This window comes from Hypomesus transpacificus, chromosome 22 (assembly GCF_021917145.1).
Source record: "Hypomesus transpacificus isolate Combined female chromosome 22, fHypTra1, whole genome shotgun sequence".
In the NCBI taxonomy this organism is placed as follows: domain Eukaryota; kingdom Metazoa; phylum Chordata; class Actinopteri; order Osmeriformes; family Osmeridae; genus Hypomesus; species Hypomesus transpacificus.
The window spans coordinates 14,952,300-14,980,247 of record NC_061081.1 but is presented as its reverse complement, the minus strand read 5'-3'; the positions used below and the strand labels follow the sequence as shown (position 1 = coordinate 14,980,247).

General features: G+C 46.7%; 4 protein-coding genes across 5 annotated transcripts; 2 read left to right on the top strand and 2 right to left on the bottom strand.

Annotated features, from left to right (window-relative positions):
* The first annotated feature begins 114 nt into the window (after window positions 1-114).
* On the top strand, window positions 115-18,390 carry LOC124484104 (calcium uniporter regulatory subunit MCUb, mitochondrial-like). The gene is made up of 8 exons (XM_047044824.1): window positions 115-828; window positions 12,731-12,800; window positions 12,934-13,101; window positions 14,046-14,153; window positions 14,611-14,771; window positions 14,926-15,129; window positions 15,560-15,676; window positions 16,295-18,390. Exons 1-8 carry the CDS (start codon window positions 721-723, stop codon window positions 16,370-16,372), a joined length of 1,014 nt encoding a protein of 337 aa, XP_046900780.1. The 5' UTR covers window positions 115-720; the 3' UTR covers window positions 16,373-18,390.
* LOC124484106 (caspase-6-like) lies at window positions 16,489-22,898 on the bottom strand. Its single transcript, XM_047044829.1, has 8 exons — window positions 22,793-22,898; window positions 22,341-22,382; window positions 21,779-21,821; window positions 20,805-20,966; window positions 20,360-20,436; window positions 19,687-19,862; window positions 19,298-19,448; window positions 16,489-18,840 (listed from the first exon to the last, which is right to left on the bottom strand). Exons 1-8 carry the CDS (start codon window positions 22,824-22,826, stop codon window positions 18,602-18,604), a joined length of 924 nt encoding a protein of 307 aa, XP_046900785.1. The 5' UTR covers window positions 22,827-22,898; the 3' UTR covers window positions 16,489-18,601.
* Window positions 22,899-23,090: 192 nt separating this feature from the next.
* On the bottom strand, window positions 23,091-25,838 carry pla2g12a (phospholipase A2, group XIIA). The gene is made up of 4 exons (XM_047044844.1): window positions 25,408-25,838; window positions 25,090-25,166; window positions 24,758-24,923; window positions 23,091-24,022 (listed from the first exon to the last, which is right to left on the bottom strand). Exons 1-4 carry the CDS (start codon window positions 25,634-25,636, stop codon window positions 23,904-23,906), a joined length of 591 nt encoding a protein of 196 aa, XP_046900800.1. The 5' UTR covers window positions 25,637-25,838; the 3' UTR covers window positions 23,091-23,903.
* A 17-nt stretch (window positions 25,839-25,855) lies between these two features.
* On the top strand, window positions 25,856-27,827 carry rabepk (Rab9 effector protein with kelch motifs). 2 transcript variants are annotated; one of them, XM_047044822.1, is made up of 2 exons: window positions 25,856-25,997; window positions 26,334-27,469. In XM_047044822.1, the coding sequence occupies exon 2, from the start codon at window positions 26,339-26,341 to the stop codon at window positions 27,386-27,388; it is 1,050 nt and encodes a 349-aa protein (XP_046900778.1). In that variant the 5' UTR covers window positions 25,856-25,997; window positions 26,334-26,338; the 3' UTR covers window positions 27,389-27,469. The 2 variants fall into 2 exon arrangements, with proteins under 2 accessions (XP_046900778.1, XP_046900779.1); XM_047044823.1 differs by having other exon boundaries at window positions 25,886-26,151; window positions 26,334-27,827.
* Window positions 27,828-27,948: the final 121 nt, after the last annotated feature.

The window sequence follows — 27,948 nt, the reverse complement described above, 5'->3', positions numbered from 1 at the left end:
ATGGTCCCATTCCTCTAGGCTGGCTACGGGCCTGCATGGTCCCACAGAGCATCTGCGGGACGTGCTGGACCGACAAATCCGATCCTAGACGGCTCCACTTCGGATTTTACAGGGCTTGAAGAATCTGTTGCTAATGTTTTGGAGCCGGATATCACGAGGCACCTCCAGGGGTTTTACAGAGTCTGTCCCTCGGCGGGTGGACGCTGTTTTTGTGGCACACTGAGGACCAACGGCATGGGCAGGTGGTCTGGATGTTTTGGATAATTGGTGTACATGCATGTTACATGATATAGGAATACATACAGAACGTAAATTGCATACATGCACATTCACACGAACCGGAACGCGTGTATCCGTTTATTTAATATGTATTGTAGGGGACATGCAAAAGGCACGACACGTGAGGGAGGATATTTAACGCAAGTTTCCTTACGTTTTTTTGAGACGTTACTCTATCGGTGTTCAAAACTAACCTCGCTAATGACAGCCACAATAGCGCAGAGATACCACTGGATGGCACCTGTGTCACTTGGAGGAAATACACAGATACTCTATTCTCTCTCTCTAGCGCGCTCTCTCTTTTTCCTGTCATCTCATACGCCCAGTTGAGACTGTAAACATTCCGTTGTTCGCCGGAGTACGGCCAGCCTGCACATTGCATCCGAAAGAAGCGGAACCCCACACTATGCCAAAACGTCTGGATTTATTTTGAAGGTGGATATGGCTTCGTTGCGAATGGTCGTCAAACCTGTCAGAGTTTTCGGATGTAACGTGCCCTTCCACTCCGCACTCAATACAACTCTTTCTCCGGTTACGTTACTTCAGAAGGTAGTTTTGCCGTCAAACGTCACATAATTTCAACTTGAGCAAGTGTGTGCATGCTATCAAAGTAGGTTGGTTTTCCTACGCATATGATTATAGACACTTTGCAAACAACAATCTACTTGTTTCATTGAACAAAAGTTTAAATGAACTCAATTGTGGCGTGGTCTTGGGCGCGTGACATTTCTTGATGTTTCCGGTTTCAACTCCTCAGTCTTTTTTCAACACGTGTATTATAAAATGTGTCTCCATCTACCCAAGACCATAGCGCACAGGCTGTTCTGGAGTATTAAATGAGCTGAAATTCAATTGTATGTGTGTGATTATCGGATGCCTACGCTATGAACCATAATTAACGCTGGCTCAATCTCTTACCTCATTCCTGCATCCCTGATGCATTACTGCGTTCATGCATATTTAATGATCCTGTCAATACCCACGACTACCGTGTAAAGACAGCGAAAACCAGAAGGAGGGATATTCATGTTTATTTATTTTTTGTAAATATCAAGGTCTTTCAACTGATGCAAATCCACACCATGAGAAATTGCTGGGAAACCCAGACCAGTGGAATTAGTATGTCCGAGTGTGTGTGTGGTTGCGTGTTTTTGTGAAGATGTATAGCTGACATTACTGAAGTCCATAACCAGCCAGTGAAGGAATGTGTGGCTAGAATGAGAGAGAATAAGATGGGGGAGGAGGGAGGAGGGGAGGGGGGAGGAGGGAGGAGGGGAGGGAGAGCTTTATTTACAGTCCTGCTGCAGTGGTACCACTAACCTATTACAGTCCCCACACACACACACACACACACACACACACACACACACACTTATACTGAAATACATGAACCTATTGGCAGTAGGCTCAGGGGTCAGTTCTTTCCAGACCATAATAATCACATGTACTTTTATCCATGCTGTGTAACTTTACAGCGTGACTAAGACACAACCTATTACCAATCATAGCCACACCTCCACTGTTGATTGTCAACAACATATCAATCAAGACACTTTTCTTTTACAGTGGCGTTACACACAACATAATTGTCCCTCACATTGAAAGTGATTAAAAGTCATTTCAAGTGGCATCCCCCTCCAAAAATGCTCGGAGGCGAACTTCTGTCAGTTTCCAGACCCTGACGTCTCGTAAACAACAAGGCTGTGCCCAGGCCAAGGCTGTGCCCAGGCCAAGACTGTGCCCAGGCCAAGGCTGTGCCCAGGCCAAGGCTGTGCCCAGGCCTAGGCTGGCTCTGGTAGCATGGCTGTGCCCAGGCCAAGGTTTATATGTATCAGCCCAGATGCTACGGGTCGTCTAATGATGACCAATCTTCTGTGTAGTTTAGTAAATAGAATCTTGTTTTCTGTTTTATTGAAGCTGTGTGTGTGTGTGTGTGAGAGTGATTGAGTGAGTGAGAGAGGGGGGGGGGGAGGGGATAGGGCAATGGGTGTGCGGGTGCATGTTTGTGTGTGTGAGAGAGAGAGTGAAGGGGAAGTTACTCAAGGAATCACCCTGCTAGTAAACGTCATTTGGTTGTCATGGTGAGTGCTCCAGCTTCTGTGTTTATCTGCTGCCTGACAGGCCGCTTGGTGAGTCACTCACTCATTTACCGGGGCTTATTATACTTCAGAGGTTCTGATTGGGGCCAGGGGCCAAGCACCAATGGGGAGCAGGCTCTGTACGACCTCTGTCATTGTCAAGGAGATTGTGCTCCAAGGTTTCAAGAACTCTCTCTGCCATCCCTCCATCCTTCCATCCCTCCTCTTTCTTAATCCTTCCATCCCCCTTTCCTGCCTCCCATCCTCCTCCCCTCCGGCAGAGCTGCACTAGGACTGAATGATGGACTGGAGTTATTGACTAGCCCCCTTATGAAGATGGAGATGAAAAGATGAAAGATAAATAGAATGGCATTGGAACAGAACAGAACGGAATGGAATGCAATGGAATGGATAGAATATAAAAGAATGACATTGAATGGATGGAATAGAGTAGAAGTGCATTATTAAATGTCCAGTGGTCACTGAGCCCCCCTCCCCCCCCGGCTCCTCTTACTGAGGCTGAACACGGGGCTTTGACGGACACACCGCACACGCCTGTCAGGCACACCACACACGCCTGTCAGGGTTATTTCAGTCTGACACAAAGCCGTCGTCACAGGCGTTATGGTACCTAGAGAGAGAGGGAGGAAGATGGACTGAGATGGACTGAGAGGGAGGCAGTGAGGGGGAAGGAGAGGGAACAGGTCAGGAGAGGCAGGGAGAAAGAGATGGTGGCATAGAGAGAGGGAAGGAGAGAGAGAGGGAGGAAGGAGAGAGAGAGAGGAAGGAGAGAGAGAGGAAGTAGAGAGAGAGAGAGAGAGAGAGAGAGAGGAAGGAGAGAGAGAGAGAATAAGTGGAGAGCGCTAGAGGAGGTGACCGTAGGGGACTGAGTGCTTGTTGGGGTTTGGACTCGGTGACCTGTAAAACATGAGCTTTGTGTTTTGCTCCCAGGCTGAGAATGACCTCTGACGTCCAGAGCTGCAAACTGCAGACGGCTACTTCTGTCAAGAATGGACAGCTATTCTGTGTGTGTGTGTGTGTGTGTGTGTGTGTGTGTGTATGTGTGTGTGTGTATGTGTGTGTGCTGTACACGTCTTAAGAGGATACAATCCTTGCCAGAGAGGAAGGATGGATAGAGTATACTGCTTTCTATCTTTCCTCTGGACCCCCCTCTCTTCTCTCTCCACAGTTGAGCGATGGATGAAAATTATCTTCTTCCATCTCTCTATTTCTCTATTTCCCTCTTAGACCCAGGGGCATAGAGAATGGAACTTTAACCATTCCTGGACATTCCATTGGCTGAAAGCTGAACAGTGATCAGACTGTCATCAGAGCCCTGGGGGGTTTGATGAGAAGTTGGACTTTTGACACGATGGCACATCTAATGCAACAAGCCTTTTGACTGCTGCGCTAAATTACTTTTAGATAAGATTCTCTGGGAGAACAGGAGTAGTTCTCTCAGAAATGACATCCCTGACCGTTTCATCTGTCTCTTGAGAGAGAAGGAGAGGGAGAGAGACAGAGGGATGCGGAGGGAGGGGGAGAGACGAAAAGGGGAGGGAGGGAGGGAGACGAAGAGGGGAGGAAGGGAGAGAGATGGCAGAAAACCAAACAAATCTTGTCTTTCGAATCTTGTCTTTGACGAGTCTTTCTATCGATGTAGGGGATCAGGTGACACACACTGAGTCTCCACCGCTCTGAAGCTGCTGAGATATCCAGCTTTCTCTGGCTGGCGTCCACTCAGCTACCCAGTAGAGCGTGGCTGACATTCCACACCACTATGACTCTCTGTGTGTGTGTGTGTGTGTGTGTGTGTGTGTTGTATCAGGATGTGCTCTGTTTGTGCAAATTAGTGTGTGTGCACAAGAGAGTGAGTGTGTGCATGAGAGAGTGAGTATGTGTGTGTGTGTGTGTGTTGTATCAGGATGTGCTCTGTTTGTGAAAATTGATGTGTGTGCATGAGAGAGAGTGTGAGTATGTGTGTGTGTGTGTGAGTAAGCTAGCTAGCTAGAATGTGCCCTGAACCCTGAGGCTCTGTGAGTGGGCTGATGCAGAGCGGGCCCTCTCTAGATAACTGGAGCACTGTCACAGCCTATTATTACAGCCACAATACACTTTCTGTCTGCCTCCGTTAGCTTGGGTCTGCGCTGGGGAGATCCTTTCTGTAAAACAAAAGACTCAATTCCTTCCCTGAACACATTAGTGGAGATGGTGAACAAAACAGGAGGTTTGGGTGGAGGCCTGTAGGTCTTAACGTTGTCTGGTGTCATAACCTTATCATTTGATACTCTGTTTTACAGAGTGACAGGGGGGAGTTTATTTAATTGACTATTCATCATCAACAGCCACTAAACCCACAGCCAAACACCTTGAGCTAAACTCCCAACTTTCAGGTCCCCCTCTCCTTCCCTCCCTCGTACTCATAAGCCGTGAATGATGAATGATAAGATGACTTGCGAATGCTCTGTTCCTCTTCGCTCGGTGGGAATCTTCTCATTAAAGCAAACCTGGACTCCCCGATGAGAATATGTATCTTCATTTTAGCGAGGTTACCGTTCTAGGGTTGGTTTGAATCGCAAATGTTATTCTATTTCTACAAGCAACTTGAACCCCCTGCCATTTAACAAAGTGAAATGGGGCTACTGGCTGGATAGTTTGCGATATTTCTCTCCAGGTCCCTATGAAGTAGGCTATACAGGTTTATACCTCACCCGTTGCTGTAAAAGTGCCATAAACTTGGAACAGTAACGTCAGCGATAATACGACAAAGGCTGACTTGCAAAACTCGGAGTACGACGCTGCCACAGAGGGTTGTTCTCTCGGCCTGTTAACACAAACTACAGTTTAGAAGAGGTCTGATTCCCCATTAGTTTTAATAGTGAAGGACACCTAAACATGGTATTTAAACTATAATACAGTGCAGTATAGCAGAGTGCCTGTCTAATACCTACTATAATACAGTGCAGCATAGCAGAGGGCTTGTCTAATACCTACTCATAAATGACGCTACAAAAAAAAGCGAAACATTTTGGTGAAATAAAAGTATTTTTTCAACCTTTCGAACTTTTTTCACACGTGAAAGGAGAGGTGAGAACATAGAAGCCTAAAACAGAGTAGATCCCTTATGACGTGTTGGATGTGCTTTTCCCATCAACCAAGGAGCGCAGATTCTCCAACATATTACAGAATACACAAATAGTTATCTCTAAATAGATGTAGCCTAATTGCTGTGTGAAGGGTGTAATGGTCTGTCTTTCGTCCTGTTAGTCTGCACCTGCACCTTATACACCTGACTCACTTCTGTGTGTGTGAGAGAGAGGGGGGAGAGAAGAAAAGGGAGAACAGAGAGATGGAGAAAAGAGAGAGAGAGATGGAAACAACTCCCCCACCAGGAATGTAGGCCCCTACAGTCTCAATGAGGGTGTGTGTGAGGGACTGTTGATGTATCAGTCAGGACAGGTGGAGGGAAACCACCAGAGCTTGATCTGATCTTTAAATAGAGCATCGCTCTGGGCCTGGGGGAGCTGCCCTCAGCCCTGGTCTTAGTCCTGGTCCTAGTCCTAACCCTAGCTCTAACCCAGGACAAGGTGCCAGACATACAATTATCCTTACAACAAACAAACACACGCACTCTCTGTCGCACACACACACTCCCTCACACACACACTCCCTCACACACACACTCCCTCACAAACACACTCCCTCACAAACATACTCCCTCACACACACACTCCCTCACACACACACTCCCTCACAAACACACTCCCTCACACACACACTCCCTCACACACACTCCCTCACAAACACACTCCCTCACACACACTCCCTCACACACACACTCCCTCACACACACTCCCTCAAAGCTGTGTTGGACTGTGAGCTGTTGAGGACACAGACACAACCACAAGGCTCTCAAATGTAGACTTAGACATCTGACACGGGGGGATTCGAATCTGGGACCTTGATCAGCAGTGGGCTGCTTGTGTGTGACGTCCTGGGTTGCTGGGTAGATGGGACATTTACATCTGTTTAGCAGACACTCTCATCCAGAGCGACACACAGATTAAGGAACGCTCTGTATTTACCAGCTGCATCACAAAGTAACCACATCTCAACTACCAGGCACACACAAAATAAGAATGGCATGTCTATTATGCCTTTGAGACCTTCCATTCCCTTAAATAAAATAAAAATGTTCCCCTGAAAAATGGTGTTTGGAGTGAACGTGTCAAGGCCTTTTGAGTGTACATTTCTCTCATGGTATGATAGTGCTGACATGGTGTTTACACGTGGTGCACTAGAGTCTGCTCTGCCTGCAACATATGCCCAGATATGAACAGTGTCAAAGGCCAGGGAAAGTCCCCCCCTCTCCATCAGGCAGAACAAGCAGCTGTCAGGACAGTACACTGGTTCCACCTGCTCCACTATCCTCCACACACATCTCTCTGTTTCTGGCTCCTCCTGCCACGCTCGTATCTGTCTTTCATACACACACTCTCTATAGCTGTCTCAGGGCTCGACATTGTGGTAAACAGTGTTGGGCAGGGTTCGACATTAAGGCTTGTCCGGGACAAGCCTTTTTCTTTGGCAAGTGGAAGATCCATTATCTAGCCCCACTGGACAACTTCAAAATCAAACACTAAAAAAAAGCCATGTTACTGCGTTATGTGCCACTCAATACGTCTATTTTACAGATTATATTTTGCCGAGTTATGCATTAGAAAAACACAAAAAAGTGACTTTGTCCCAAGATCTCTACAGACCGTGCAGCTAATTTAATGCTCAACACTTGAATGGGGGTTTATTACTTGAAAGAGGAATTATTGACTGTGTCGTCTCAGTTACACTATCTTGGAAATACAGTGACTTGCTAAAGTAGGCAAATGGCTGGTAGAACATAACATTTCATAATCATTTCAGTAAATCAAACAGCGCTGCAAGACCCAGTGAAATGTTAAATAGTATATACAGCTAACAAACTAACGTTACAGCTAACCTAAAAAATAAAAAAAAAGAATTTTATAAATCTTTACCCGGACAAGTGTGTTTTGGACACTTGAACAAGTGAAACATTAATGCACTTGTACAAAGGACAAGTGCTTCGAGCCCTGTGCCTCTTATGTATATGTCCCTCTCTCTCTTTCTATCTCTTGCTCTTTCTCATTCTCTTGGTCTCTCTGTCTCTCTCTCTCTCTCGCTATCTCTCTCTTTCGACTATGTGTGCACAGAGTGAAGGGAAAGACAAATGCCCCAATGCAAATCACCTCTATGGTAATGTGGAGCTTTGTCTCATTCACACACACTCATGCACACACACACATACTTATACACCTTCACACTCACAGTTCACAGTAATTTCATTATTCAGCCTGGCCCTACATTTTATCACTGATATGAATGCCATTGCCCTCTATGACCGAAAGCCTGCAGTATATGTGTGTGTGTGTGTGTGTATTTGCATATCTTGCATCCATGTGTGTGTGTGTTCAGCATGTGAAGGAGTAGTAAGTTAGAGAACGAGAGAGGTGAAAGAAAAAGGCAGTAGATGGGGGAGGGAGGAGGGGGGTAAAGGAGGAAGGGGTGAGGGAGGAGGGAGGGAGGGAGGGAGGGAGGGAGAGAGGGAGGGAGGGAGGGAGGGAGGGAGGGAGGGAGGGAGGGAGGGAGGGAGGGAGGGAGGGAGGGAGGGAGGGAGGGAGAGAGGGAGGGAGGGAGGGAGGGAGGGAGGGAGGGAGGGAGGGACCATTGCTCTTTAGTGACAGGACCCATACCCACCCTGCTGTGGTTTGATGGCTGACCACAGGGGAAATGAGTTTCTCTGTCAGGGTCATGATAGACCCACATCTACTGTGGCTGGAGGGGGGGTGAAGCTCTGTGATCAAGTCTGATCCTCACTGACGTGTCCCTGAAGTCGGCACTGTGAAAGAGGACGGGTGTTCGGGCGAATGACGAGATCTGCTGAGCTGATCAGGAAGGAGGGTGTTAGCCAACTTCCTCTCTCTCTCTCTCTCTGTAATGCTCGCTCTCTCTCCCCCCCCCCCCCTCTCTCTCTCTCTCTCTCTCTCTGTAATGCTCGCTCTCTCCCCCCCCCCCCCCCTCTCTCTCTCTATAATGCTCTCTCCCTCTCTCTCTCTCTCGCACACACATAATATCTCATGACATTAGATATTTTCCTTTCCCCCATCTGGTTTTCAGCGAATCAGCTTGTGTGTGTGTGTGTCAGTGGCTATTGATGAATTACTGCTCTGGTCAGTGCACATGGCATTGAAGCTGCTTAGAGTCAACCAGGTGTTGGATGCACACACACACACACACGGTGGCGTTGCTAACTAAATGCTTTCTGCAGTGTAATCAGGCTGTAGGCGGTGCACAGGAGCCTGTCCTTCACCCAGATGACCACTAGGGGCAGCTGTGTCAGGAGCTTGTCCTTCACCCAGATGACCACTAGGGGCAGCTGTGTCAGGAGCTTGTCCTTCACCCAGACGACCACTAGGGGCAGCTGTGTCAACAAGTTTCCAGGAACGAGGGTGGGCCACTTGGGTGGGTTTGTTTGTGTTTGTGTGCTGGACGATAAGCAGGGTTTTGACGACTCGGCGTAAACATACTCTGCGTTTTCAAGCTCAGGTTTCACAGCAGGTCTGCTGTTTCCTAACCTAGTGGTCTAACCTAGTGGTCTAACCCTAGGGGTCTAACCTAGTGGTCTAACCCTAGTGGTCTAACCTAGTGGTCTAACCCTAGTGGTCTAACCCTAGTGGTCTAACCTAGTGGTCTAACCCTAGTGGTCTATTCAGTGGTCTAACCTAGACCCAATATGATGCTGAATCCTTATTTATAAATCTTGATTTCTTAATCCTTTTTTTATTTTATAATGTTAATTTCTAAGGTTTAATCATTGTGGTTCCAGAGGGGGAGTCATTTCCTGTTCCTCTGTAGAGCATGAGCTGCTTGACCTGCTTCTAACATTACTTCATTTAGCAGACGCTCTTATCCAGAGCCACTTACAGTAAGTACAGGGACATTCCCCCCGAGGCAAGTAAGGTGAAGTGCCTTGCCCAAGGACACAACGTCATTTGGCACGGCCGGGAATCAAACCAACAACCTGCTGATTACTTGCCCAATTCCCTAACCGCTAGCCATCTGACCCCTGACCCCCTAAGTCAACTTTAAGAGTAAAACATCAAAATAACAATACCTTTATTGCATGGGACTTTTGCTGCATAAGTAATGAAAAAAAACTCATCTCAGTCACTTGAGAAAAAAAAACATGCAAGATAAAAGATGAACAAAGAAAGCAATATGCTTGATGAACTGGCTCAGTCAGGGGACAGTAATGTGTATTTAGAGTGTACCATCCCCTTAGCTCCTGTTCCTTAATAACATCTTATATTTTATTTATGTAACAGAATGAAACTTTATAATGACCTGTCCAGTCCAGTCTCTACCATGCCTCAACCATACATCAGCTAATGTACTCTAACCAATAGGAGCGGCCATGCCCCAGCAACCCTTCGTTAATCTAATATTGATTGGACGAGCTCCTGGACGGAGGTCACAGGGACATATGTGATTGGTTGTCGGGTCTGATGTCACAGGAGGAAAGAAATTCAGTCAATAGTCATCTAAGACTCTATTTTACTGATTAGAAGCCAAGGGCTGAAAGGATCTGGCAAACTTGAATTCAGTAGCTGTGTGTGTGTTTGTGTGTGTGTTATTTCTGGGGTAATTTAATTGGGGAAAAGGGATTGATGACCTGTGTCAAACATCATTCTGTGTGTGTGTGTGTGTGTGTGTGTGTGTGTGTGTGTGTGTGTGTGTGTGTGTGTGTGTGTGCGTGTGCGTGTGCGTGTGCGTGTGCGTGTGCGTGTGCGTGTGTGAGAGGGAGAGGGAGAGGGAGAGCTGCACCGTGGAAACGCAAATTAAAGAGCCCTTCCCTCTTTCCCAGAGTCAAAGTGGTATTGTATGTGCTTGATTGACCTTACAGTGTCGCTCTGTGCTGCGGGACGCAAGGGAAATAAGTAGGCCTATATTGCTACTGAAAAGTGGATAAGATTAGAACTAGGGGTTGGGTGGCTGACATGAAATTACATTTTCGTTGTGGGGGTTTGACAAAAAAAGTTTGAGATGCGCTTACTGCAGGAAATAGGGTAACGCGGGATGAGAGCTTTCAAATTGGATTCGCCAAGTCTGGCCTTTTCTACCTGATGTTGTCACCGCAAAGTGGAGCATTCCTATTTCCTGTTACACAGAATTGAGGGGTGGGTTGTTCTTGTCGTGTTTCTCTCCAAACACAACGGTGTCAGTCAGCCAAATCACTTGTTAGCCCAACCCCGCCAGAGTAAATACATTTTGAATAGCATCAGGTCGCTGGCAAATTTGCTGTTCGGGCAATGTTTGCTTCTCTCCAATATTTGCCCACATATTAGTTATACCTGTTCTGTGTGTGTGAGTGTGTGTGTGTCCTAGTTTATAGCCTTATGAAGGAATATTCTGTAAACTGAGAACAGGGGCGGCGCCAGAATTATTTTAATGCAGGTGCTGAGTGGGTGCTAGATCATTGACAGGCGGAGCTGCGCAATTGTGTATATATATATATATATATATAAAATTAAATATATTAAATAAATACTATCAGGGCCGGAGTGGAACCATTTTGAGCCCGGGAGTTTCAAACCGGCCCATCCCCACCAGGGGCCGAACCCGTAGGCTACGTTGAATATTAGGGGTTAACCTGAACCTTAAGACCTAGTTAAGGTTTTGATGTAAGGTGAAATTGATACTTCACATAAATGGGAGCGCGCATGGTGCGTGATTTCTTTTTGCATTAATTTCAGTGCAAAATAGTTTTGTTTTGCTTTGTAGCCTAGCCTAGCCTAATATGAACATTACGTTGGACTCATATTCTTATTTTCCGGAAATTACAACCAACATTTTTACCTGAAAGATTCAGGGCTTTTGAGAAAAAAAAATCCCACCCTTGCAGAAACCTAGATTTATGAAGTTACAGATCTTCCTTTTTTTTTACCTTTTCAGTTCCTCCTGGCATCTTTTTCCCTTCCATTTTATTCTTCTCTTATCAGCTTAATCTTGCTAACTCCCTCCACAACAATAAATGATGGTTTATTGTTTCCATGGCAAACACTTGGTACACGCACTTGTGCTTGAGAAAGAGAGCATGCGCGAAAACTGAAAACTGCACTTTTTAATGCACGGCCTGATCATGCGCTTATTTAGATTAAAACCTAGTGTAGCCAGTAACTTAACAAATTTAACACATATCCATTTATTCGGTGTGTGAAAAAACTAAGAGAAAGCAGGCGATTTTATAAGCGGGCAGAGCGGCCCACTGTGAATTCTCCAGATTCTCCCGATGGCCTGAGTACTATTACTAAACAAGCAATATTTTTGGGGGTGCTATCGGGGTGCTTTGGTCTTTCTTGGGGGTGCTGAAGCACCTGCTAGCCCCTGTAGCCCCGCCCACGGCTGAGAACATTATAAATGTAAATATTGCACATGGCTTTAATCATTTTCCATTACAAAGAGAATGAAGCAAAAAAACTCAAATTAATTTGTTGTTTAACAGTTTGGTAAATCATTTCCATATCAAATCGCATTTTTTGTACACCTAATGCTTGCTGCACTGTAACAGGTAAAACTAGACAAATCCTTTCCAATGCGTGGAAAACGTTACGAAGCTTTCCGGGAAGGCAGGATAGGCAAGTTTTGTGAACCTAGCAATTGCTAATTTCCCCACTGTGGGACTAATAAAGGATTATCTTATCTTTTTTATTTTTGCTCGAGTTTGAAAGGATTCATACCTAAATATCCCACCCCCCTCCCTTGAAAGCCACTCCTCCAGAACACGTTGGAACGCCTCAAGTAGAGTATGAGTTGATAAGATAACCATCTCATTTACATGTATTCATTTAGCAGACGCTTTTATCCAAAGCGACTTCCAAGAGAGAGCTCTACAAAGTGCATAGGTCACTGATAATAACAACAAGATAGCCCCAAAGCATTGCAGGTAGTCAAAACATGAAGGACACATTGTGAACAACCAAAAAATAAGTGCATGTAGTTAAGCAAGTTACAATTAAACAACATGAATCGCTAAGTGCAAGTGTACCTGTAGAAAAGCAAGCAACAGTAAAATAAATAAATAAGATTAACTAAAATAAAATATTTCGCAGCGAATACAACAGTTTAAATCAGTTACCAATAACCACCAAGAGCAACAAGTCTCTAAGCAAGAGTCATTGTGATCCTTGAGGAAACTATCTCTAAACTATCTCTAAACTATCTCTAAACTATCTCTGTGTCTCTTCCTCTCTCCCCCACCTTACCTGTCTCTCTCTCTTTTCATCTCTGTATCTTTGAAGACTCTGCCAAGGCAACCACAATGGAGACGGCAGCAGTATTTCTTCTGTAGTACATCGACGCCCTCTAGTGGTAAGAACAGAGCATAACATTACCTGACCTGGTTTCATGAAATAACATCCAGACAGAAACAAGCTAAACAATTTACTGGTTGTTGTAATTGTTCACAGCCAAACATGCTTACTGTGTGTGTGTGTGTCTCCAGATGTGTGTGTCCAGTATAGGCACGACCGGGTGGTGCTCGAGGTGACGCTGCCCTCCAGACAGGAGCGATGTCAGTTCTTCCTGCGGCCCGTCGTCATGACGGCGGGAGAGCTGCTGTCTGAGCTGCAGAGGGAGGACCCCGGGGTCACAGCCAGACTGCTCACCAAGGGTACACACTCACACACACATACAGACGGACACACACTCACACACACATACAGACGGACACACACTCACACACACATACAGACGGACACACACACACACAGACACACACATACAGACGGACACACAATTACACAAACACACAGACGGACACACAATTACACACACATACAGACGGACACACAATTACACAAACACACAGACGGACACACAATTACACACACACACAGACGGACACACACTCACACACACACACACACACAGACGGACACACACAGACGGACACACACAGACGGACACACACAGACGGACACACACTCACACACACACACTCACACACACACACACAGACGGACACACACTCACAGACACACACACAGACGGACACACACAGACGGACACACACAGACGGACACACACAGACGGACACACATTCACACACACACACACAGACGGACACACACAGACGGACACACACAGACGGACACACACTCACACACACACACTCACACACACACACACAGACGGACACACACTCACAGACTCACACACAGACGGACACACACAGATGGACACACACAGACGGACACACACAGACGGACACACACACACAGACGGACACACACAGACGGACACACACAGACGGACACACACAGACGGACACACACTCACACACACACGGACACACACAGACGGACACACACAGACGGACACACACAGACGGACACACACTCACACACACACACACACAGACGGACACACACAGACGGACACACACAGACGGACACACACTCACACACACACACTCACACACACACACACAGACGGACACACACTCACAGACACACACAGACGGACACACACACACACACAGACGGACACACACACACACACAGACACACACACACACACACACACACACACACACTCACCATGTGTCCCCTCCAGATGGAGAGAAGGTGTCTTCCAGCACTCTGATGGAAACCCTGCTGAGACAAGACTTCCAGCTGCTCATCAATGGGGCTGTCCACCTGGTCCAGCCCCCTCCCCCCCCAGGTACACACCCTCCACCTGGTCCAGCCCCCTCCCCCCCCAGGTACACACCCTCCACCTGGTCCAGCCCCCTCCCCCCCCAGGTACACACCCTCCACCTGGTCCAGCCCCCTCCCCCCCCAGGTACACACCCTCCACCTGGTCCAGCCCCCTCCCCCCCCAGGTACACACCCTCCACCTGGTCCAGCCCCCTCCCCCCCCAGGTACACACCCTCCACCTGGTCCAGCCCCCTCCCCCCCCAGGTACACACCCTCCACCTGGTCCAGCCCCCTCCCCCCCCAGGTACACACCCTCCACCTCGTCCAGCCCCCTCCCCCCCAGGTACACACCCTCCACCTGGTCCAGCCCCCTCCCCCCCAGGTACACACCCTCTACCTGGTCCACCCCCCTCCCCCAGGCACACACACTATCATCATCATCATCATCATCATAACCTCCACCCCCCTCGCCCTCCTCCAGGGGCTGTGTGCAGTGAGCGTGTCCTGGGCTGCGAGGACATGAAGCACCTGGTCCACAGGCTCCACTCAGCCCTGCACCTGTCAGAGCACCAGCAGCTGCAAGAGAGAAACCTGCTGGAGAGACTAGACCAGCTCCAGCAGAAACTCTGCCCCCTAGAGGAGGTACGGGAGCTGTCCATCTCTCTCTCTCTCTCTCTCTCTCTCTCCCTCTCTCTCTCTCTCTCTCTGACTGTCTCTCTCCCTCTCTCTCTACATCACTCATTATCTCTCCCTCTCTCTCCGTGTCTCCTGACCCTCGTCTGGCCCCCCTCCCCAGATGAAGGTCCAGATCGCGGGCAGGGCTGAGTCCCAGGCCTCGCGGGCCCTGTGGGGGGGCCTGGCCCTGCTGTCGGTGCAGGGCGGGGCCCTGGCCTGGCTCACCTGGTGGGTGTACTCCTGGGACGTGATGGAGCCTGTCACCTACTTCCTCACCTACGCCACCAGCATGGCTGTGTTCTCCTACTTTGTCCTCACCAAGCAGGTAACCCTGGACAACATGTAACCCTGGACGACACGTAAAACGCTGTACTGTGGAAAAGTCTTGGGCACAACTTAAAACGTTGAAAAGAATGTAAAGCATAATAGGTTTTAGGAATAATAAAATGAAAAGACTGAAGAAAGATTTAGCGCTCCCATTATTCTGCACAGATACAGAAGGCTAAAAAGTCAAGACAATATTCATGTAGAAAATTGTGTGTCTAAGACTTCTGCACAGTTCTGAATATAGTAAACATATACCCTTCACACACACAAAATCATCATAGAGGTTTGTTTCTTCAGTTTTGTGATAAAGCACCAAACAGCGGCCAACATTCCTTCAGAATCTATCCTAGCCAGTCAGTGTCTGAACGTCCTTCTATGAATGACAACCCCTAACAGCCCCTAACAACATCCTGCTTGTTCCGCTGTAGGACTATGTGTATCCTGATGCCAAAGACAGGAAGTTCCTGCATTACTTCTACAGAGGAGCCAAGAGGCATGGCTTCGATGTGGAACGCTACAACCAGCTGACAGAGCAGCTTGTTCGGGTAGGAACTGCCCTCCATCTTTAGTGTGGGCACAGAGGCTCGTTCAGGTGGGAACTGCCCTCCATCTTTAGTAGGGGCACAGAGGCTCGTTCAGGTGGGAAATGCCCTCCATCTTTAGTAGGGGCACAGAGGCTCGTTCAGGTGGGAAATGCCCTCCATCTTTAGTGTGGGCACAGAGGCTCGTTCAGGTGGTAAATGCGCTCCATCTTTAGTGTGGGCACAGAGGCTCGTTCAGGTGGGAAATGCGCTCCATCTTTAGTGTGGGCACAGAGGCTCGTTCAGGTGGGAAATGCCCTCCATCTTTAGTGTGGGCACAGAGGCTCGTTCAGGTGGGAAATGCCCTCCATCTTTAGTGTGGGCACAGAGGCTCGTTCAGGTGGTAAATGCGCTCCATCTTTAGTAGGGGCACAGAGGCTCGTTCAGGTGGTAAATGCGCTCCATCTTTAGTAGGGGCACAGAGGCTCGTTCAGGTGGTAAATGCGCTCCATCTTTAGTAGGGGCAGAGGGTAGATCTCAAGTTACCTTGCTGTGCCCACACTATGCTGTGTATGTTTGTGTGTGTTATACATGTGTGTGCGTGTGCCTGTGTGTTATACATGTGTGTGTGTGTTCGTTCAGGTGAAAGACGACTTGAGACGTCTAAGAAATCCAACCCAACTGCAGCTACCAGTGGAACAGCTCCAGACCAAGCCATGAAGACACACACACACAATATAAACCCTAACACACACACACACACAGAATACATAAACCCTAACACACACACACACACAGAAGACATAAACCCTAACACACAGAATATGAGACTGAAGCTCATTTATTTCTCTTTATTTTGATAATGGTGCCTTTTATTACTGGTCCTGCAAATCATTTTGTGTTTTGTTTACAATTGAAGGAAACTAAAGTATTTAAATAAAAATGTGACTGCATTTCCTGTGTACCGTATGTTCTGTACCCCGGTGTTTGTGTGGATTGTTCTGGATCAATGTAAAAAAAAAAAAAATGAATTCCATAAATCTTTTTTTTTATTTTTTATTGCACTTCAATCCAGAAGTTTCTTTAAATGATGGAGAACCCCAAACCACCTCACCCACAACACAAAACAAACACGACTGGAAAAGAACCAGGAAAACACCGCTCCCTCTGTCAGGTCTATAAAAGTGTATAAAACTCATCACCCCTAAAGAAACTAGCGTTACACTGTGGTCATCTGTGACTGGTCAACAAATCTCCCTCTTTCGGTCCCCTCACAAAAATATAATACAAAGTGTCCAGCACCTTCTAAGTGACTTAACTGTTGCTCGTGTGCTGACATCTTTAGTGTTGTGTCCTATGATTTAAACATTTGAATAAAAACAGATGACCTGATTTGGTCATTGTCTGTCACGTTATAATGGTAAAGTAACCTGAGTTTGTCAGTTCATGTTAAACAAACGCACCTGTATGTCTGTCACTCCTTACAGCTTGTAACTAAACAGGTTTTACAGTACTTAATACACAACTCGCTGGCAACAAGAGTTGTCACGCTACAAACCATAAGGACGAAGGAATTGGTCGTCGAAAGACAATTAAGACGCTTTGTCGATTTATTTAAACGATGGCACTAGGGGTTCTGCTCTGGGGACTGGGACTGTGTGTTTTGGGCTTCCTGAGTTTTGTGTTGGACCATGTGACAGGTCCCTCAGGCAGCCTCCTACTTTTCGTACCAGAGTTGTTCTGCAGTGCTAGGCTGGGGTACGAAACAGGTGCACACAGCTAACATTGGAACAGTAGACGGTTAGCTGCATCACATCGAAATACAAACACAGCGACATTAAGTCCTTTTTCTGACATCCCAGAGGGTCCAGGGAATGTGTGTGACATGATGATTTCATCTGTCATTAGAAGAAAGGTCTGCTCTTTCAGGTCAGGTCAGATCAACTCTCATCAGGCATACCATTCATCTGAAACAGCTGTTGCAGTGAGACTGTCTGCTCTCTCTAGCAGGTGAAAGCGACACATTCCACTGGCTGCTTTGAGGAAATCTACAGGAAAAACTGGTTGAACGAGGAAGTCGTCTTAAAGGGTAAAACGGACACAATGGTCAATGTTCACCCCCACCGGGAGTCGAACTTGCCACCTCTCGACTTCCAAGCGCAACCACTACCAGCCACGCCAACGAAAAGCTAGCCATAAATCGATGCGGGTGGCCTGTTACATACCTGAGGAGTGAGTTTCACCGACTACACCGGCTACACATATACGATATGTGACAGGACTATTTAAGCGGTAAACATGTTATTCTTAAGGCTTTTCACCGCACTTAGCCCAGGCCTAAGAGCATTCTTTCAACCTTCCAAGCCCCAGGCTAACAAAGCGTTCACACTGGCACCATCCTGGCACATTCCCAAGTGGACTAACCCTGACTTTAGCCTCGGGATTTCCTGCTTTGGCGCAGGGTTAGCCCGAAGTTTGCGGGGTTATCTGCTGTAAATCGACTAAACAGGGGGCTAAACGGTACCAGTGTGACATGGGACTAACCCAGGGTCAACTCTGGGCCTAGAGCTAGGGTTAGCCCTGGACTGAGAATAAACAATTAACCCTAACCCAGTTATAACTTTCATTCCAATGTGATGACATAACTATAGTCTCCCCAAGCAGAAACAATTGATAGGTGATTGGTTATGATTGTTAAGTATTCAACAGAAATACAAATTTATAAACAAGCTTAAAAAGAAAAAACATGAAAACCCTACACTATTTGGTCATGGAAATCTGTTTAACCCACAGAAGGTCCCTAATAATTACTAGTCCCTCACAAACTAGAGCATGGGTGAAGACAGCTGTAGGAGAAGGAAGAGAGGAAGGAGGGAGGAGGAGATAAAGGGAGGGATGGAGGGAGGACAGGATAAAGGGAGGGATGGAGGGAGGACCGGAGGGCAGCAGCTACTGTTTCTTGGCTCGCAGGTAGAGCTTCTTGGTGAGCATGGAGGCGAAACATGGCACCTGCTTCTTCCCGATGGCGTTGCGGTCGTTGCTGTTGCCCACGGTGCGCTGTGACACCTTCCTGTTGACCAGCGTCAGCAGCTCCGTGAACTCCAGCGAGTCTCCAAACCTCCGCAGCACCTCACACAGGTCCTGGATGTACCAGGAGCCGTTGATGGTCTCTCTGTGGGAGTAGTAGCCTGGGGCGAGGGGGAGGAGGAGAGGGAGGGAGGGAGGAGGAGAGGGAGGGGATTAAGAAGTGGAAAGGGAGAAATAAAGAGAGGGAGAGATCAAGAGAAGGCAAGAGAGAAACAGGGAGAGAAAAAAGAAAGTAAAAATACAACTCCTAACCACGAGCCAATGATGCCAGGTGTCTTTTATCTGTAAACCTGTCAAGCAACGTTTCTTCGTGTGGCAGCCCTCCCTCCTTCCTGCTCTCCCTCCTCCCCCCCCCTGCCCCCCTCCCTCGCTCCCTCCCTCCCTCCCTCCATCCTCCCCCCCTCCCCCTCCTCTCCCCCCCCTGCCCCCCTCCTCTCCCCTCCTCCCCCCCCTGCCCCCCTCCTCTCCCCCCTGCCCCCCTCCCTCGCTCCCTCCTCCCTCTCCTCCCCCTCCTCTCCCCTCCTCCCCCACCTCTCCCCTCCTCTCCCCTCCTCCTACCTTCCGCTACAGAGTAGCACATGATGAAGTCTGCTCCGGCGGGCAGGGTGTGGACCACGCCGGCATCCACCACCACCTCGTTAGTCTTCACCTCACTGTCCACCACGTCCATGGGCGTCACCGGGTCGTCATGCTTGTCGCCGCGGCACGCCTGGCAACCGGGAGGGTTGGAGGGAGGAGGGGTAGGAGGGGTAGGTTTAGCTTAGTGGTTAGAGCATCTGACAGGAGGCCAAGAGGTGACACGTTTGGAAAAAAAACCACCCCCATGCAACCCTGGATAAAAGCATCTGCTATATGAATGTATTTGAGTTATTAGTTTTAGTTTTTTGTTGAGATCATGGGTACAACATCTGTGTGTGTGTGTGTGTGTGCGTGCTCCTCCTCCTCACCTGCAGGATGAAGATCTTGGGTTTGCCTACGAGGCTCTTGCACTTGTTCCCCTTGAACAGCGAGATCACATCCTGGATGTAGATCTTGCCGTCGTAGGCGTACACGTGGTCGTTCTCGCCGTGGCTCAGGAACACACACACGAAGCAGTCTGCGTTCACGTGGCTGGCCTCCGACGCTGGACACACAAACACAACATTCACCCTTTCATCCACCCTTTCATTCACCCTTTCATTCACCCTTTCATTCACCCTTTCATTCACCCTTTCATTCACCCTTCGCTGTCTTTCATCCAGAGGCCCCTCTCCCTGCCGTTCCTGTCACACTTCACATCCCAATAAAGTATGGAAAATGCCCAAAATATAACTATCTATACATCTAAATATACGTGTGTCTATATCTTTAATCAACACATCTATATATATATAATGAATATTCATAATTTCATACATTAAGCAATCTTTTATCCAAAGACTGGTCAGCATTCTTGTGGCTAAGCAACCCTTTCTTAGCAACCAGGCACGGTGAGCACAAACTGATCCAGGTATTGCCGAGGGATCTAACGTAGCTGTGCAGGGGTGTTGTAAATCCATGGATATTATTGTCTACTAAATGAATACAATTTATGAAGTGTGAAAAACTGGATTTATTCGGTCAACATCTTTCTCAGCTCACCTTCACTGATGGTGTTGAGGACCTCCTCCAGTTTGAGGTTATCGTAAGCCTGCACATCAAAGCCTAGATCCATGAATCTACAACAGAGGAAAACACACGTCTCACAGTGTCACTACAGCTGAAGTCAGACTGTCTGTGTGAAGTGTGTTTGGAATCTCAATTTAAGGTAACAAGCCAGCACACGACTTGTTGCTCCTAACAAGCTCTTTTACTGAATCTGCGTTCCACGCCAGCTACGTGCTGACTGCAGGGTTAGAATGGAGGAAGGAGGGGGGTGGGGGGGTTGTTAAAGAGGGGTTAAAGTTAAAGAAAACCCTGGTAGGAACATGTTGCCCAGGGTGGAGAGGGGGGGGGGCAGTGCTCACAGTGTCACCACCCCCCCCCCCTTGGGGCTCCACCCCAGGAGAACCCCCCCCCCCCCCCCCCCCCCGTGGAGCCCCCCCACCTCTTCTCCAGGTTGTAACGGTCAGCGTTGGTGCCGTGCCGGTGGTTCATGCCCAGCTTCCAGTAGAAGCGCTCCTGGTTGAAGATGAGAGCCGTGCCGCGCTGCTTGTGCTCCATGCTGTACTCCTCAGCCGGGTCCAGGGAGAAGGAACCACCGTGGGGCCTGCAGAGGAACAGCAGAACCCATCAACACACATAGAACCGTGCAGAGGAACAGCAGAACCCATCAACACACATAGAACCGTGCAGAGGAACAGCAGAACCCATCAACACACGTAGAACCGTGCCGAGGAACAGCAGAACCCATCAACACACGTAGAACCGTGCCGAGGAACAGCAGAACACATCAACACACGTAGAACCGTACCGAGGAACAGCAGAACACATCAACACACGTACAATCGTGCCGAGGAACAGCAGAACCCATCAACACACGTAGAACTGTAGAGGAGGCCTTAGCATACTAGAACATGCCAGGTAATGACAGAGACGAAACTAGGCGATTAGCACGTAATAAGCAAAAACTAGAAAGTCCAGTGTGAAGTGGGTGTTTAGTGATCAGTTTCTACAGTCTCTCTTATTGAGAGACTTGTTGCTCTTGTAGGTTAGTTATAACGAAGTTAAGTCTTGTTCTCGCTGTGAAATATTTTACTGTTGATTGTTCTTCTACAGGTACAGTCTTGCACTTTTTGTGGTGCATGTTGTTTTCATTTGTAACTTGTAACTGCATGCCCTTATGGGTCTTCCCTTTTGGCACTTGTTTAGTTTTTCACAATGTATGCTTCATGTTTTGTCTGCTTGCAATGTTTGGGACTACCTCGTTGTTATGATTAGTGACCTATGCTCTTTTGTAAAGCTCTCTCTTGGAAGTCGCTTTGGATAAAAGCGTCTGCTAAATGCATAAATGTAATGTAAATGTAATACAAGAGAATCTGACAATGTCCATCGAGAGTGAAGATTTTAAAGTGAACTTACACCCCGAAAAATCCATCTGGCTCTGTGATGTTCGCAGTGGGACCTGCAACAGACACGCGGAGAAATTAACCTCAAAACAGAACGAGACAACTCAACAATAACGCCAATCCTAGAGACCTGTGATTCTACAGCCTCTTCAGGACTTTCCAAGTTTTTTTGTGTGCAGTCCCTGCTTCCTGTTTGTTATGTTGCAAAAACCCAACAGAGTGGATTCTGTTTCAGCCTCCATCGTTTGGTTTGGTTTCATGGCATCAACACATAACTCCAACTGCTGACACAGAACCTGTTCTTGATAACCAGACATGGTGCTGGGGGGTTCACTTGTCCCATTGAGGCAAAGATTGAACGGTGAACAGCTGTATGTGCTTACAGTTCCTTGATATCTTGAGGTGTGCCCTTTCACTTGTGTTCTGTTCTTACAATTTGTGTCAATCATTAGACTACACAGACTTTGAGTTTATTCGTGTCTGGTTTCGATATGCGTTCTTATCAGACTTTCAGTTTTATTTTGACATTTAACATTTTTATTATTGATATTGTATTGTAATAAGAGTATTCTCACCTGTGCTGCCTGTTATGGGTTTACTGTCCTTGTCAACGGTCTCTGTGAATGCAAAAAGTAATAAATAAAAATTGCATAACACATGCAGGCGATGTTCGATACGATGACATGCCAGGTTGAACACCTGAAGACAAGTAGGGTCCGTTTGGTTAAAAAAGGTCAACCGAAAAACTGCCAGTTGAACCGAAAAGACCTGGCAAAATGCACCTGACAAAGGTAAAACTCGAAGACTTGCGAAACTGGTTTGCAAATCCCTCAAATGTTTTACGACTTTGGAAATTGGTGTGTAAATGCCTCAAAATAACTTATAAGATAATGCTTTGTACATTTGTTTCGATCATGTCAAAACATATCTTCCTGAATTACGACTGTGACGTCTGTGTGTATACTAGAACAACGACAACTGAAACAAATATGTACGTTTATATACAGAATACAGTTTATTGTCTTACCTGCCACAGCTTGCGTCTTCACAGCGCTAGACATGATCTATGTTCACCCTTCTTTCGATGTATACAACGTTCGACTAAGTTCGTGTGAAAGCTGACAGATGAAGTCATGTCCCGCCCTGCAAACGGATAGGTTTAGTTCTACATTAGCGCGACACCATTGGCCGATAACCGATCAATCAGTTCATTCTGTATACGTAACGACTTCCGTATATTGCCACATTGTGCGGTAGCACGAAGCGACAGCGCTCAGGTAATCGTGTAAATGGACTGTGACAATCCATTTCATAACAAACCATCGTTGCCATTAAATCGTTTTTTACTCTCCATAAACAAAATATTCAAATGGTGTATATATTTTGGTAATAGACTTTAGTAAAGTGCATGACAATAGCCATATACATTTTACTTCCCAAAATTCATGTAATGACTTACTCATGAAGACTACATTTTCTCTAGCAGTTATTTCTGTAATTCAACGAAAAAGTTATTTAGACATTTTTTGAATCACTGTCTCCACCACCTAAAACCATTGTGTTCACCAGACAAAATATACAATAGCATATATCATATATAAATATTAGATATAAAATGTATATGTTCACAGGAATTCAGTACAAAACAAAATCATAATTTCTTGAAAGCGTATGGAAAAAGAAGGCAACATTAATTTCTTAAAAACACTTCCTGACTCCATACACACATCGACAGTACAGTTTCAACACAGAGGACCATATCCCTGAGATTACATATACTGATTGCACTTCAAATACAAAGGTCATGTTTGACTTTAAACGTCCTGGCATGACGTACGTATAGGATCACCAACCTATCAAACACATTCTGTTGCCATAATTATTATAATAAAAAGTTGAGCGTCTTTCAACAACATGCAGAGGGAATCAGATAAGTATATTAGACTATCTTTTATTCTTGTTTGTTCTCCTCTTCTTCATGGGTCAGTCTCTTGCAGCTCTAATCTTCTTCTATGGTTAGGGTCGGGTCTGGCACCGCTTCTTCTTATTTTACTTCCTGTATCAGAGCTTCTATACATGAAGAAGAATCAGAGCTTGTCATGCTACTGCTTCATGTGTCCCAGTTCCTTCTTGGAGTATCAGAGCTCCTTCTTCTTCTCGTACTTGCACATACAGGAGCCTCTCTGGCTGTCCAGGTAGGGCTTGCAGCCCATGTGCATCACAGCGTCAAACAGCAGCTTCACCGCTGACTCGCAGGCTGGAGGGAGAGGGACAACCATGTGAGCAGGGAGCTTTTCAGATTCAAATCAGATTCAAATCAGATTCAAATCAGATTCAAATCAGATTCAGATTCAAATCAGATTCTGTGTATCTGCTTGTGTGTGAAGGTTCAAGTTCAAGTTCAAGTCTTTTATTTGTCAGGTGCACAGAGCAACACAAGGTTAGACTGGGCACTGAAATTCTTAAGACAAGACAACGCAAGCACTTGGCATAACATAACATATAAGTACACAGAACAAATTTACATCTATGCTGAGCTTAGATAAGTGAACTTCCTAAATATACAGATAGCAATAAATAAACGACTATACTAACCCTAACACTAAAACTTCCTAAATTACAGATAACAATAAATAGTACGCTATACTAACCCTAATACACAAAATTTGCAAATTTACAGATCAGTGACTTTGTCAATGACCAAACAGGAGCCTGGTGGCGAGGTACAGTAGTGCAATGTTACTGAAGAGCAACCAGTAGCTGATACGAAAGGTAAACAGAGGTACGAAGAAAGGTACGAAAGAAAAACAGACACTTGTTGAAACTTGCACTGACAGCGCAAAAACACTCTTATCTTTAGACTTTGATTTCAATCAAACTGCTACGGATTTGCCTAAGCTTTCCCAACAAATGGAGCACTGAACAATAAACCCATTTTTCTGAATGACATTCATCCCAAAGTGTATCGTTTGCATGGTCACACAGGGACTACCTTGGACACTGTGGGCCAACCCCAGTGTTTTTTGTACATGTCTGCAAATGGTCTCCAGGCATTCCTGGAACTGGTCGTCACAGTCGTGTTTCTCACGGCCACAGGTGTCATAGCAACGGTCGTGTTGGTTACAGCACTTGGTCATGGATGGGATGCCTATGTCAAACTGAGGGCCAGAAAAAGATGGTAGACAGATTAGTACATGCCTTAAAACAACACGCCTGCCCGATGATCATGCACGTATAACAGGAGATCCATCAGAACTTTTGAACCATGAATCAGATGAACCATTTTGATAACACCTGCAAGGAAACGATTGAACTGTGTGGTACCTGGAATCCAAACAGAGGAGACCCACATCCATTAGGTGGGGGAGGTTTGTACCCTGGTCGGGGGGAGGGCAAGGAACCTGGGGGGGAAAGAGCAAAGGTAGACATGGACCTGTAGTTATCTTGCTGAAGTGAGATAACCGACAATGCAGAGTTGCTAACTGCCAATAAATGTTTTACTTTAATCTAAGACTCGTTAGTTTTTAAGTGAATTATACCTTATTTAAAATGTCTTAAAAAAAAACTTCCAGAAGTCATGGCAAGAAGAGCTCGCATGTTTGTGTGTGTATAACCAACAGAGAGACAAACAATCAACCTCACCATCACTGCATTTGTAACGACAGAGACCGTCATCCCCTCCGAACAAGTCTAAAGCTACGTTTAAGTATGTGTCAATCTTGTGGATGCCATTTCGAATGGTTTTTAGAGTCATTCGCCAGTCCGGCGTTTCGGGGTCACGCTCTTCGGAACATGAAGTTACACGCGCCAGAAATACTAACGAGTACAGAACTCCGACTAGCAACAGGGAGATACCGTCGCGGTAGCGCATAATTTGACTGACTCAAAACTGGGCTAGAAGTATTGTTGCACGTTAATTTGGTCTACTCCAGTGCACCTAAGTAGGATACCATTCTAAACAGGTTCAAACATGTTACTCTGGTAAAAATCCGATGAATTCACATAACGTACAGTAAAGCAACGCAATGACAACAACGTCGCACTCCTGAAAGTTTCATTTTCCGGGTTGAGGGGTAGTCACGTGACGTCCGATGGCCAATCAGCGAGCAATATTCAGTGTCTGCAGTAAATACACGTGTTTATTTGGGAGGTAATCTGTGTACGAAGTTCAAGTCACACATTAACAAACACGAAGTTCATCGCTTGCTTGCTGAAAGCTTCGCTAGTAACGGGTATGTTGGCTTCTGTAAAAGCTAGCTCTACCTAACCAACATGACACGTTGCTTTGGTTACCTGCTTGCTACAACAATTGTACTTCCGTATTGCCATAGCCGCCAATCATGTTAAAATAACTGAGTGTGGATGAGGGGCAAATAGCGACTTCTGGTGAGCTTTTCTTAGGCAACACTGCACCTAGTCTAAGACACGTGGCGGTGACTGTGGGACTGAGTCATACTTGGATGCACAACTAATTTGCTAGCCAAATGTTAACTACTGACTAGCTGACTAATAACATAATTGTTGTCTGCAAACTAACAACATCAGCTGCCTTCTGTTCCATTCGACAGAAACGATGGACATTCTCCCCGTACTTGAACACGAAGACAGACCACAAGAAGGACTGTGGTATTCTCTAATCCCAAGGGGCGGTGGTCCTGGTGTCTCTGTGGGGCACACCTGCATGTTCATCCCGTCTGAAGGTCAAGGGAAAGGGTCTGTACTTATCGTGGGAGGAGCCAATCCAAATGGCAGTTTTTCTGAATCTTACGTCCTAAATCTAGACAGTTATGAGTGGCGTCTCCCAGACTGGAAAGGGTTGTCAGCGCGGTACGAACATTGCAGCTTCGTAACTGATAGCTGTCCACAAAGCCTGTGGGTGTTTGCCGGGGCAGAGCAGAACGGCAACCGCAACTGCATCCAGAACCTCCAACTCCGCGACGGAGCGGCGGCGTGGAAGTGCGTGGAGGCAGAAGGTTTATCTCCTTCTCCCAGGACGTACCACACTACCACAGCCTGCATAGGGGACAAATTGTATGTTTTCTCCGGCGGGGAGACGGGAGCTACACCGGTATCAGATGCCAAGCTTCACGTTTTCGACACCATGTCCTCAACCTGGTCTCAGCCCGACACGCAAGGCAGCTGTCCCTCTCCTAGACATGGGCACGTGGTGGTAGCTGTGGGTTCCAAACTGTACGTCCACGGAGGTATGGCAGGAGAGAAGTTATACAGTGATATGTATTCACTGGACACCGTTAGCATGACGTGGGAAAAGATCCCGGCAAAGGGAGACCCGCCTCCAGGTCTCGCTGCCCACTCCGCTATAACCCTGCAGGGAAGCATCTATATTTTCGGAGGAATGACCTCAGAGGGGGCAAGTAATGACATGCACCGGTTCGACTGCGAGCAGGGCCAGTGGATCCTCATGAGATTCGAGAGCGACCTTCCCCCCAGCAGGCTGGATCACTGTATGTGTGTGGTACCCTGGAGGGTGAAGGCTGAAGGAAACGGAGATGCTGGCCTGGCTCAGGGTGAAGCGGACACCGTCCAGCTGGCCTTGGTGTTCGCTGGGATGGACACCCAGGGGGTCATACACAGTGACTGTGTTGGAACACTGCTCAGCTGAACAAGACAGCATTACAAATTGTATGATTTGCCTAAATATTGAAAAGTTCTACCCCCCCAAAATAATAAACCTTTTTACAGAAAAGAGGCATGTTTTTAGCAATCTATTTTAGTTGGTTAAACACAATCCGCTACTAGTAATAATTTATATACTTTATTCAAATGATTAGTCGAGCAATGGAGAAAAAACATGTTTTTCTAGTTACTTAAATAACTTCATAAACTTTAAAACATTCAAAATTAAAATGTACAACAACTTGAATGATGAATAACTATAACAGAACCAGTGTATTTCCTTTGTTGTGGGTTAGTTTCCATCTTCATATTTAAAATAAGACAAACAAACATTTTCTCCTTCTGATTCCGTCACCAGTCTATCAGACCGTTGGTTCCGAGGTCCGCTGTGGAATTCTAACGACAGAGTTCTGTGAGGTGAGCAACTAGGAAGCATTCGTCTGGGGGTTCTCCAGAGTTCTTCAATGGGGTTCTAGCGCTGCTATGGAACCGGGAGGAGGGAAACATCCTCAGGGGAACCTCCAGTTCCTGAGTAAAGCAGGTGAT